Source organism: Falco naumanni, chromosome 5 (genome assembly GCF_017639655.2).
Source record: "Falco naumanni isolate bFalNau1 chromosome 5, bFalNau1.pat, whole genome shotgun sequence".
Classification (NCBI taxonomy): domain Eukaryota; kingdom Metazoa; phylum Chordata; class Aves; order Falconiformes; family Falconidae; genus Falco; species Falco naumanni.
Genome location: NC_054058.1, coordinates 50,651,875 through 50,663,954, shown reverse-complemented (window position 1 = coordinate 50,663,954; position 12,080 = coordinate 50,651,875). Strand labels below are relative to the sequence as shown.

General features: G+C 43.6%; 1 protein-coding gene across 3 annotated transcripts in view; it reads left to right on the top strand.

Moving 5' to 3' along the window:
* The window catches only part of PRICKLE1 (prickle planar cell polarity protein 1), a 66,539-nt gene that overhangs the window by 49,995 nt on the left and 4,464 nt on the right, over positions 1-12,080 (top strand). Inside the window, exons 1-7 of one of the 3 annotated variants that reach the window (XM_040595229.1) lie at positions 312-494; positions 5,756-5,935; positions 8,205-8,318; positions 9,153-9,290; positions 9,782-9,985; positions 10,545-10,731; positions 10,871-11,734. In XM_040595229.1, the coding sequence (XP_040451163.1) occupies positions 5,804-5,935; positions 8,205-8,318; positions 9,153-9,290; positions 9,782-9,985; positions 10,545-10,731; positions 10,871-11,734 (1,639 nt within the window). In that variant the 5' untranslated portion in view covers positions 312-494; positions 5,756-5,803. Of the gene's footprint in view, positions 1-311; positions 495-2,197; positions 5,936-8,204; positions 8,319-9,152; positions 9,291-9,781; positions 9,986-10,544; positions 10,732-10,870; positions 11,735-12,080 lie in introns of those variants that run through there. The other 2 variants (XM_040595227.1, XM_040595228.1) reach the window with 2 other exon arrangements.

The following is a 12,080-nucleotide window of genomic DNA, read 5'->3' as shown; positions in this document are numbered from 1 at the left end:
GGAGATTCCTCCCGGCGGCCGAGCGGTGAGGGGCGCACGGCGCTGCCCCCGGCGGGGGATGGCGGGGAGCCCCCCGGCGGGCGCTGCCGGGGCCGCTCCGGGGTGCGTTTGGGGAGGAGCGCTCGGGAGGCTGCTCCCTGCCCGGCCCGCAGCCCCGGGGGGGCGGAAGGGAGGGCGGGGGGCGGCGCAGGTAGCTCTGCCGCCGCGCTCCCAGCGGGCGGGACGGGGAGGGGAAGCGGCGGCGCCGACCGGAGGGACCGGGCAGGCGGAGCCCCCCGCCCCTTCCTCGGCGGGGCTGCGCCTGGCGCTGGCCGCTCCTCCGGCCCGCGGTGAGCAGTGCGGCCGCCTCGCCGTGCCCGCTGCCTTGGCAGCCCTGGGGCAGCGGGGAGGGGGCTCGGGCCCACGCGGCGGGCGCAGCGAGCGGCCATCGGTCGCCCCCCCCCTCGCCTCCCGGCGCCCCAGCCGCCTCGCCGCCCTTTCGGTCCTGCCAAGAGGTAATTCGCGGTTACGTGTGTCCGCGGCCCGCCCGCCGGTGGGAGGCTGGAGGGGGGGGGACCCGGGGACGGGGGGCGCCTCTGACCGCCGTCATGTCTGTGAGGCCCGGGGGGTCCCCGCCAGCCCGTCGGGGCTCTGCCTGCCGGCGGGCATCGGCCCGGCGCGCTGCCCTGAGCTGCCGCGGCGCAGCGCGTCCGTCAGAGTAAACCCGCCTAAGCGCGGATTTTTTTTTTTTTTTTTTTTTTGACAACTGTAGTCTAGTGACTTACTGAACACTTGCTTGAAGTGTTTTCTCTGGAAACTTGTCTCAAATGAGGGTTGTGAGCCCTAACAAAGAAGGGTGTTGTTCGGGAGCCAACAGGTGACGGGGTGAAACCTGAGTATATGTGTACATTGGAGTAAAGTCGGGCTGCTGTTTAAAATAGAATAAAAAAAAAATCAATGGGAGGCTGTAAAAGGCACGATTTCTTTCTTTCTGAATCTGTACACCCTCTTAAGGAGAGAGGGGGGAAGCATCCGTGAGAATACCGCTTCCTTGGCCGGAGGTTTGGTTCTTGCCCAACTGCAGCCTGCGCTTGTATTTCCATCAGGCACCGCGCAGCGCCAAGCATAACACATCCGAATCAGATGTGTTGGCGTGGGGCGATGCTTTGTCACGGTGCTTCCTCCTTTTGTTAACGTAGGTAGCCTGTCTTTGCAGCATGGCTCGTCAGAAGAAAATACCCCCGAGAAGGATCATCTGACTTCCAGGTGGAAAAGTGATCTTTGCGCTAGGATGCTAGAGGAGGAAAGCAGTTTAAGTCTTCAGTTGGTCCTTGCGTGCTGGCTAAAGAGAGGGGAAAAAAGTTCTTACTTCTGGGGCCCATCTATAAAGGTTTGTTCAATGGACAAGTATACAGCCTTCGTTCCACCCCCTACTGCTCTGGATAGGTCGTTACTCAAAGGACCCAACAGCTGAGGAAGTTGCTGTGTGCTAGTGCTGATAAAAATGCCACTCATCAACTCTGGCTCCAGATTTCCCGAGTACAGAGCAGCAGAGCTGTCTGTAAATAGTTACTTGTACTGTGGCTAGGGAATGGGACTTTTTGAACATTTGCATAATAGCTATTGGAAATAGTCTTTAAATTATTAATAGTTACTTTATGGTGGTGTATTGCTGCTGTTTTACACCTTTCTTCTAATGTAGTTATCGTGGACCGGGGATTAAATAAACAGGTGAATGGGCTGGCCACGCTAATCTCAACTCGTTGAGCCTTCATTGTGAATGGATGCATGCGATATGCATCTTGTATCCCCTATAGCCTTGTTAACAAGCCTTCTAACAAAAAAGTTGTTAAAACAATTTGCCCTGCAGGACAGAGTAAAACAGCAGGGGATGGGCAAGGAGATGTTTGTCTAACTGTGCTCACAAATCATGACCTCTTCTATCTGGTCAGGGGTGAACATAATCAGTGAGCTGGAAATCCTAGCATGGGGATAACCTTCGTATGGGTTCAGCAATAGCTTTGCTCAAAGCTTGCTAGCCTAGTATTTTGCGTACCAATAGGTTTGTAATTAGGAGCGTAGTTTATCTTTGCTTCCAAGAACTTTGTCATAATAGGGTCATTTTAATACATCTGTGGAAAAAAAGTATTAATTGCTTTTCTTTTACAATCAGATGTAGCTGTTTAATTCAATTATGTTACTCATAGTTGTCAAGCTGCCAGTGAAATACCTCCTTGTAGGCTCTGAAGCTTTTTTTGAGAGGTAGTATTTGAACAGAGCTGAAACCTCAAAATGTTCCACAGACTTTTAAGGAAGCAAAACAAAACATCCTTGCTGTGTTTTGTAGATGTCATGGCAGGAGTAGAAAGACCACCTTTCTACTCATCCCTCGGAAAGCATTTATTTTTTCAGCTGTTGTTTATATTCATTTGAATCCTCCTTAGGATGTGATCATTTTAAACAGATCACTTTGAAGGATGAGTGCGGTTGGGGGGCAGGGAGGAAGAACCCTGTAGTTTTAAAATGCAAACCAAATTACACTGGAGTAGGAAAGGAAGGAGAACTCCTAAACAAGCAGTTGCTAAAATAGTTCTGCAGATAGCCTGCTGTTAAGCTGGGGTGGTTTAGAAGCCTCACTCTCAGCAACACCACAGTATTTGTGACGTGGCCGTATTGATATATGGTGTACTGCCAGTCATTTTATAGCTGGCTTAACATTAGCTCTATGGCTAATAGAGCTTTTCTTTTAAAGTGAATGCTGTCCTTTGAGTAATCTTGGTTCATTGAGATTTATGAACCTCGCTTTATACATTTCCAGTTGCCTTATCAGGGGAGGAGCACCCTGACTGTAAAGTTGCATTTTACAGTTGGAGGTAAGGTGTATTTTTCCTTTATTCTCTACTCGCCATGCTTTCAACCTGCCCTGTATCACCGGGAAATAGGCCTGTGGTGGTCTGTTGTTGGAGCATCCTGTCTGAAACAGATGTGTCAAAAGTAGAAAAGCAGTGTGGTGCCTTGTTTTCCTTTGGAATTAGGCAGCGCTCCTGCACTTCTGTACCTTTGCTGTACCTGATATCCCAACATTACCTAGCACTGCTTTTTGGCACATAGAAGTAGCGTGTAGCCTTAGTGTTCAAAAAAACCTCAGAAGACTTAACATGTTTTCAGACATTCAGTTTTTGCTTTGTTTCTTTATCTTTCAAGAGAAGAAAGTCAGAGAAGTTAATTTCTGATCCTACAGAGAGGTTTGTGATTAATCAATATGAAGCAATTACTCGGTTATCTCTGTGCTCCTGAGCGCTGGATGCGGTGTGAGCCAGCCAGGGGTGCACCTTGCTCAAGTGCCCGGGGACTGGCAGAGCTGAACCTGTCTCAGCCTAAATTACACTTCAGATCTGTTGCCTGGGGTGCGGTTCGGGTCAGGCTGCCTAGCGAAATGTTGGCAAAGGTGTTTCACCTAGTGATTCCTTTTATTCCTGGGTCATTGGGCAGGAGCCTGTTCTTGAAAAGGGACAGTTGACCAACGCAAGCTCTCATGTTGCAATGCCGTAAGAATTGGAAATACCAGCTTAGGCGTCAGTGAGTACATGACATTATTGTAAACCAGGTATCTGCACCTTCCTGAAGGGAAACTGTAAAACAGTTCATCTGTTGCTAAGATCATCTTGGAAGGACTTGGACTTCTCGATACTCACAGTGATTTTTACACTTAAGAATTATTTGGGTGTCAATAAGGGACACAAGCTGCCAACCTGAGCATCCCCATCCACCTGCAACAGTAAGCACTGTTGCCTTTTTTTTTTTTTTGCTAGTGATTTCTTAACTGCATCACAGTATTCCTCTGTCCCTCCTTGCACCCTAGTTTTATACAAGTAGTAACAAAGCATACCTCATGCTTGACTTAATTTCCACTAGTACCTGGAGGGGGGAAACAGTTTTGTATCACTTACTGTTTGTTTCTCAAGGAAACTAATTCAAGGGGTCTAGTACGTACAAGGATGCCTGTCTCCCTACTTTAAATATATAGTACTGAGGTTTTAGTATTGGATTTGGTTTTAGTCACCTTCCTTGACAGAGATTTATAATATGGTGATGTTAAGCTTAGAAACTGTTTTCGCTAACCTTCTGAAGTTGTGCAGCTAGAGTAAAATCTCAGAAATTTGCTTGACAGCTCACAAGCTTTGTAGAAATAGCCTGTTCTCAAAGGGGAGGTTGGCAGGTTTGCTTTCCCCATCAAATATTAAATGAATCTTCTATTACAGCGCAGCTATGCAGTGTAATAGAAGTGTGTTGGCATCTTAGCAGTGCAGCAGAAATAGTGTATTTTCCAGCCGTAAGTTTTTGGAATGAAGTTCACAAACAAGTTTCATTTTTTTGAGCACTAGCCCAGTGGAAGAGTTAAGTAATCTTGTTGCTTTTTACTGGGTGTGGTTATGTACAGATGTATTGAAAATGGGGATAGGTAAGACTGTGTAATGCTGAATATTGTAATTTCTCCGAGTTTGTAGCTTTGGATGCATGTGGCCATTTTTTATGGAGCAGGTTTGGGTTTATGTACTGAATCAACAGAGCCTGGCACTAACCAGTGCCTCATGCTTGAAGGATGAGAAACTCCTGTTGAGTAACTAGCTGAATACTTGGGTAAGGGGGCTTAAATCTTTCTTCCACCTGTGATCTAGCAACAACTTATTTTCTCTGAAATGGTGGCGCTAAGACTGGAAATGTAACGTGGGACCCACCAGAAGTTTTTAGATTGCTTCCCCCTTTAGACCCACCAGAAAGGCTGTATGTCAAGATTAAAATTTTCTATGGCTCAGATCTAGTACTGACAAAATTGCATCTGTGTTTAGAAGAATACGTGAAAGAATTGCCTAAAATAGGGAAGGCACAGCTCGTGTGTAATGTTGTACTGCAAATGCAAGTTTGTTTCTATCCTCAGTGGTCAGAACCTCTGTCATGGTAGAATGCATCCTCTCTGCTTTTGGTTATGTGGATTTCACTGAAATTCCTGGTCCGAATTTCCTAAGAACTTCCCCTAGAACTAATGTAAGATATTTATCCTAATAAGCTTTTTACTGCAGGATGCTGTGGATGTTGGCGAGAACCTTCTTCGCCAGTTGTGACTCAAAATGATCCCACTGATACGAAGCTTTGCAGGCTTCATGAATCAAGAGAAGCATCTCCCTGTAGGGTTTTAAATTAACAGAACAATCATGATGTATTTTACAGAGCCTAATCTGGCATAATTGGATTTCAGATATTTAACTGGACCAACGCCCTTCCGCTCTGATACAGCTAAAACAAACTTCTCGGAGGAATCCAGCAGACACTGCTCTGTGCCTACCTTGTGAAAAACAGGATGCTACTTGCACAACAGTCTTTCCCTAGCAATTTCTTCAGTTTTTGACACGCAGTTGTCATGTCTTTTGTGTTACTAGATTGGTGGTAGTAATGACTTCAGGAAGAGCTCATGTCATTGCTTTTGTTAATAGCTGCTCAGCGAGTCTTTCCCAGATACACCTGCATACAACCTGTGATGTGAAACGAGCACAAGTGTAGAAGATGACAAGTGTTAATATTGAAATTCTTTGCAGTTGCCAAACGTGGTAGCGTGTGTCTAGTTTTCTTTCTCTTGACTAGTTTTTCTTTTAGATGCTTCAGTCATTTATCGTTCTGGGCAGCACAAGGAATACTAAACGGTTGTAAGATCATTTACATTGATAATTAGTTGTTACACATTCAAATTTATTAAAACTCTGTTAACTTCTTCCTCCAGATCAATCGTTTGATGAGCTGCAGCTGAAATATTTAATACTTCACACTTATGCCATTGGAGATGGATCCCAAGGCCAATAATCTCGTCTTCGGGTGTCAGCGAAGCTCAACATCTGACGATGACTCTGGGTGTGCCTTGGAAGAATATGCCTGGGTCCCCCCTGGCCTCAGACCAGAGCAGGTACCAACTGTGCTTCTGCATTTTTAAAATAAGCCTTGTAAGGACTGTCTAAGGGAGCGATACGCTGCCTCTGCAAGTCTTGATTAAATTCTTACAATGTATAAAACTTAAATTCATCTAGAACTCTTCACATCTTGTTTTGTTCCCTGTTCCAATGAGGCTCTGTTTAGGGAGCTTAAGATCCTCTACACTGAGGAGTTTTATGTTCCAAAAAAAAAGTTCCCAGTCAAGAATTTTCAATAAATATGTGCCACAGAGGTATGTATTGTCAAGTCTAAAAAGCAGCATAGAAATTTGCTTTCTCTTTGAAATAAGTTATTAGCTTAAATTAAAGCTTGTTCCATACTTTGTGGCATGTGTGCTACTTGGCCAGTACTTCACTGCACTTGGACAGCTCTTTAAATAATTAGGCATTCGACACGCAGAACACGTATGTTACTACAGCGCACATAAACAGAAGTGTTCTGTCACTGTGACAAGCAGTAATGTATTTTACGCTTGTTTAAATAGTTGTATGCCTGCCATTTGTTCGTGCCAGGATTTCTCTTCTATGGTCTCTATAGAGCTGACACCCGTGGGTTGGCTGGGCTGTTCCTTCCCTTCTTCCCTTTCTTCTTTATCTTTTACAACGCCATGGTAATGGAAATAAAAATGAAATTATTGATGGGCAAGTTGCTATGGGAGATGAAAATGAATCTCTCGTGGTATTCATTTACTTGATGATACTGCAACTGTGCTGAAGCTGTGTACTCACTAATGTCCAGAACTCAGACTTCAGTGTTAAACGGACAGAGTGGCTTTGTAGTGTCTGCTACTGAAGGCAGAGCAACTCTCCTTCAGCTGACAAGATAATACATTCCATAGCTGTAAAGGTGCAGAAGATATCTCCGTTTTGCTGTGCAGAGATTTTCTTGATGATGAATAAAGTAACGAGTCTGCAGGAATGGCAAATAGTGGGCTATTTTTAGGGAAACTTTTTATCGCTTACTTAAGCATATATATAAGAATCCTGATGAATCAGACCTTAAGGCAAACAGCAAGCTAACATTCTGCCAGCACAATTAAATGCCCTAAAATACCCTCATGATCCAACTAGCTCAAACTCACTGAAGATTTTTTTTCCAAGAAGAATGACTCATGCTGAGAATGGTGCAATAAAATTGAGAAAAGGGCATAAAGTATCTTTAAAGCTTCACTTCTTAATGCATGTTGTTATTTTTTCCTGAAGCCTCTTGAAGTACAGTCAGTAGTAAGTGGGCTTCTGATGTTTCAGTTTGGGTTAAATGAAGACCAAGTCATGTTTTGTGCAACCTGTCCCATATAATGTTGATTGCTTCCCGAGTCAAGTGACTGATTACTGCTTCTTTTTCATCTGTCTTGCACAGTAATAAGCTGTTGACCTGAGCATTATTTAAATCTGGATGGCAAGTAATATTTTTGCCAATATTCAGCTCTTATTTACAGCCCCAGGCCTCGTGACAAGCTGGAAACTGCGTAGGAAAAACAATAAATCTGTAGCTGTTCCACAAAAATATTTTTTGCCATTGGGCTTTGTCATAGTGTTCATTACAGCTTTCCTGTCATAATTTTCTTCTGAAAAAAAAAAAAAAGAGTGAAGATTGATAGGTGTGTACATGTAATATTGATTCCTTTATCAAAAACATGCAGCCCCTGAAAATTTTGTAGTTAATTTGCATCTGATTGAAATGTGGCTGTATCCAGCCTCCTCCCAAGGGAAGGATGTTTCCACCTTCTTACCACAGCCCACATGGAAGCAATGAAAGCTGATGCTTTGGGTGAGCCTGATCAGCAGGAGACTACAAAACAGCTTTTGTCTCAACAATGTGTAAAATGCAGAGAGCAAATTAAATTTGTTTATATAGTGGCTGTTTTCTGGAAAGCTTCATGCCTTGTGTGGTAAATTGCAGAAGGAAACTTGGAATTTCCATGAGGTTGTTGACCAGCCCTGAAGGGGGTGGGAATAATGAGAACATTACATGTGCATAATTTATGATACCCCCCTAATTGTCACTGCAAATTGCATTCCAGAAAAGCAATTCAGCAGCTGGGTGCTAGTTTTATCAGAGACAATTCAGGTTTGCTGAGCTGGTTCATCTGGGTCTCGTATTTTCAGCACAACCCCTGCCACAGGTCTAATGTAGCGTAACCTTCGTAAATGAGACCCGAGATAAAACAGTAGCTGAAGGACGCCTGCAGTGCTTGGGTGATGTGTGTCCCTCGGTCTGAACACTGCGTTCCTCCTGTTCAGGTCCAGCTGTATTTTGCCTGCTTGCCAGAGGAGAAGGTCCCTTACATTAACAGCCCTGGAGAGAAGCACCGCATTAAACAACTTCTCTATCAGCTGCCACCCCACGATAATGAGGTAAATACAGCATCTGGGATGGACCGTCAGGGCTTAGGTCTCCCTGGCGGCTTTTACGTGGAGAATTACCTACCTGGGTCTATATTACAAGCCTAAATTGTGGCCTGCAGTGGCATCTGACCTATAAAGCAGCACGGTGTGTACACTGAGTCCATTGTTCAGCTGTCCGGTGGGCTTGTGTGCGGATAAGAGCTGTCTGGAAGGACACTGCCTTTGCTTGTAAGGGAGGCTGGTGTCACTGCAATAAACTTAACACAAGTTGGTTTTATAGTGTTTGCAGCCACCCACCAATTAACCAGGAACCTACAAATTCTTGGAATTGCATTGTAGCACACAAAAAGGATGCTTTGTGACAGTAAAAGGTTTGCATCTCAGATATGCAGTGTAATTTGGAGTAGAAGTGGAAATAACAAACAAGCTCTTTGTAAGGAAAGGGGGCGGGGGTGTCAATACTTAAGATCTTGTGTATACTGCAATAGTTAGTTGTGGGCACTTAACCATAAATCTAAAGGACAATGTTATGGCTGATCTGCGTTCATTCCACTGTTTTAGAATAGCAGCAGGTTTTGGTTTGTCTTTTTTACATCTTACTTCTTGCCTAGACAACTTCTTAGTTTGGTGGGTTTTTTCCCTGTAATGCAAAAACTTTCTCTGTGCTACTTCTGTGTTATGCTATATTAGCTAAATATTGATGGTAGAGCAAACAAGTTGGAAAAGTTTAATGATGATTGCCAGCATGCCTGATGAATTTCTTGCATATATGCACTTACTCACCAATCTGTTACTTTAAAAGCTCAGTAGCTAAAGTAAGTTCTCCTGTGTTTTCACTGGAAGGTGAGATACTGCCAGTCTTTAAGTGAAGAAGAAAAGAAGGAGCTGCAGATGTTCAGTTCTCAGCGCAAAAAGGAGGCACTCGGCCGAGGCACTATTAAGCTACTCTCAAGAGCAGTGATGCATGCAGTCTGTGAGCAGGTAATACTACTGGTTCTACAAGCCAACTGGAGGGCTGAATAATGTGAAAATACAGTATCTCAATATTAAATGTAAGCTTATCGCTGTCTATGTCTATAAACATTTAAAAAAAAGATGATTTTTTAAACTGCATGTAAATAGAAAGAAGGTAGTGTGTGCTTAAGCAAAACGCAACCTTTGATACTGGGTTTGAAATGAATCTTTGATCTATTTCCTACTCAAAAAAACCTGTTGCTGACTCATACTAAATTAATGACAAATGAAACCCAGGCATATGCTTAAAAATGTTATTATGATTAAAATAAAATTCTATTCACAAAAGGTTTGTTGATGCACAGAGTTTGTCTAGACCTAAATTGAGAGGAATTTTTTCCCTCTCGTCACAGTTTTGGAATAAAAACTGCTCTATTGGGTTTGGTGTTCTAACTTTAAACGCTAGAAGCTAGTAGTTTGGGATGGGAAGTGTTTTCACTTTCTGGTTTTGTTCCTAGTGTGGTATGAAAGTAAACGGCGGTGAAGTTGCAGTATTTGCCTCAAGAGCTGGGCCTGGTGTGTGCTGGCACCCCTCATGTTTTGTGTGTTTCACATGTAACGAGCTGCTCGTTGACCTTATCTACTTCTACCAAGATGGAAAAATTCATTGTGGCAGACACCACGCTGAACTTCTCAAACCTCGATGTTCAGCCTGCGATGAGGTGAATAATTCACGTGTTACAACCAGTCTGCATTCCTGTTGTTCAGTTAACAAACTGCATCACTTGGGCAATTACTAACTTCAGATGCATTGTTTTAAGAAGTCAGGACTCTGCTGCACAGATGTGTTTGAAGGCTGAGGTGTTTCATTTCTTGTCAAATTGGCAGTATCGTAAGTAATATGATGGTATTCAGGAAGTGCATACCTCTTTGCATTCAGAATTGAGTCTTGTAGATCAAATTAGAAAAAGGATCTGTACAAACATCCAGAATACCTTGACAGCAGCTTCTTAATGGTTCTTATGTTATCTCTTTTTTTTTTTTTTTTCTTTTTTTTTTTTAAGTACAGGGTTTCTTTTTTTAATTCCTTTCTTTTTGTTACAGAAAAGGTCAGAAATGCTGCAGTTGCTGTGGGAGACTTTTTTTCTATCTTTATATTCAAAAGGCAGCTAAATAAAAATAAATTCAGTGAACTGCACAATTAGGGTGCTTTGCATGCTCTAACTTCCCAGGTGAGGTTTTGGCCACTTAACTAAAAGATTACTTTTTATCTCTGAAAAGATAATTTTTGCTGATGAGTGTACAGAAGCTGAGGGTCGCCACTGGCACATGAAGCACTTCTGTTGCCTCGAGTGTGAAACCATCCTGGGTGGACAGAGATACATCATGAAGGATGGGCGACCATTCTGCTGTAACTGCTTTGAATCTCTCTATGCGGAATACTGCGAGACCTGTGGGGAACACATTGGTAAGTACGTCCTTTTTAAGCGTTCAACTTACAAATTAAGGGAAAGCAAATTTATGAAATTATTTCACGTTCCAGAAGTATGCATTCCACAAGTAATTTTTTAGAGAAACCCAAAGCATTGCTTTTGCTCTGCTTCCAGGTGTTGACCATGCTCAGATGACCTACGATGGACAGCACTGGCATGCCACAGAGACTTGCTTTTCTTGTGCTCAGTGCAAGACCTCTTTGCTTGGCTGCCCCTTCCTTCCAAAGCAAGGGCAGATTTACTGTTCAAAAACCTGCAGCTTGGGAGAGGATGTTCATGCCTCCGACTCTTCTGATTCTGCGTTTCAGTCTGCTCGATCCAGAGATTCCAGGAGGAGTGTCCGCATGGGAAAAAGCAGCCGGTCAGCCGACCAGTGCCGCCAGTCACTCCTCCTGTCACCAGCTCTCAATTACAAATTTCCTGGCCTTTCAGGCAATGCTGATGATACTCTTTCTCGTAAGCTGGATGATTTAAGCCTTTCAAGGGAAGAGGCAAGCTTTGTTAATGAAGACTTCTGGAAAGGAAGAGTAGAGCAAGAAATGCCTGAAGACCCTGAAGAATGGGCTGAACATGAAGACTACATGACTCAACTTCTTCTGAAGTTTGGTGATAAAAGCCTCTTCCAGCAGCCTGCGGAAGTAGACATTAGATCAAGTGAACACTGGATTTCTGATAGTGTCGTCAAAAGCAAGTCGGACTTGAAAAAAAATAACCCAAGCCTAGCAAGTAAGAAGTATCAATCAGACATGTACTGGGCCCAGTCACAAGATGGTTTGGGTGACTCTGCATATGGCAGCCACCCAGGCCCTGCCAGCAGCAGGAAAATCCAGGAGTTAGACATGGAACACGGGGCGTCAGGATACAAACACGACCAAACACCGTGGTATGGAGGCTCACTTGAATGTTTGTCTGACCTCAAACAGCAAGAACAAAGTGTTCGAGACTCAATGGATTCTTTGGCTTTGTCTAACATAACAGGTAAGGGTGGGTGTCTGCGCGAAATGAATGTTTTTTATGGAGAGGTCAACCAAAGTGTGCATGTTGGAGTATTCTGAACTAAGACTTTTCATATCTGTGATCTCTAAAAAGCTTTCGTAGCAAGAGATGCGTGTAAAGTAGGCAGTAGCTTTAAACAAGCACATACGCTTCCACAAGAAACATTTCTGCTACTTAAATTCTATTTAAATTCTTCTTTCCTTTTGAATTCTCTTTCCTTTAACAAAAAAATCCATAATGTTAAACAGAGTAAGAATGGTCTTGAACTATGCATTTGTTATATACTAACCACCACTTCAAGCCAAATAAAACTTTTTTGGTTTTTCTC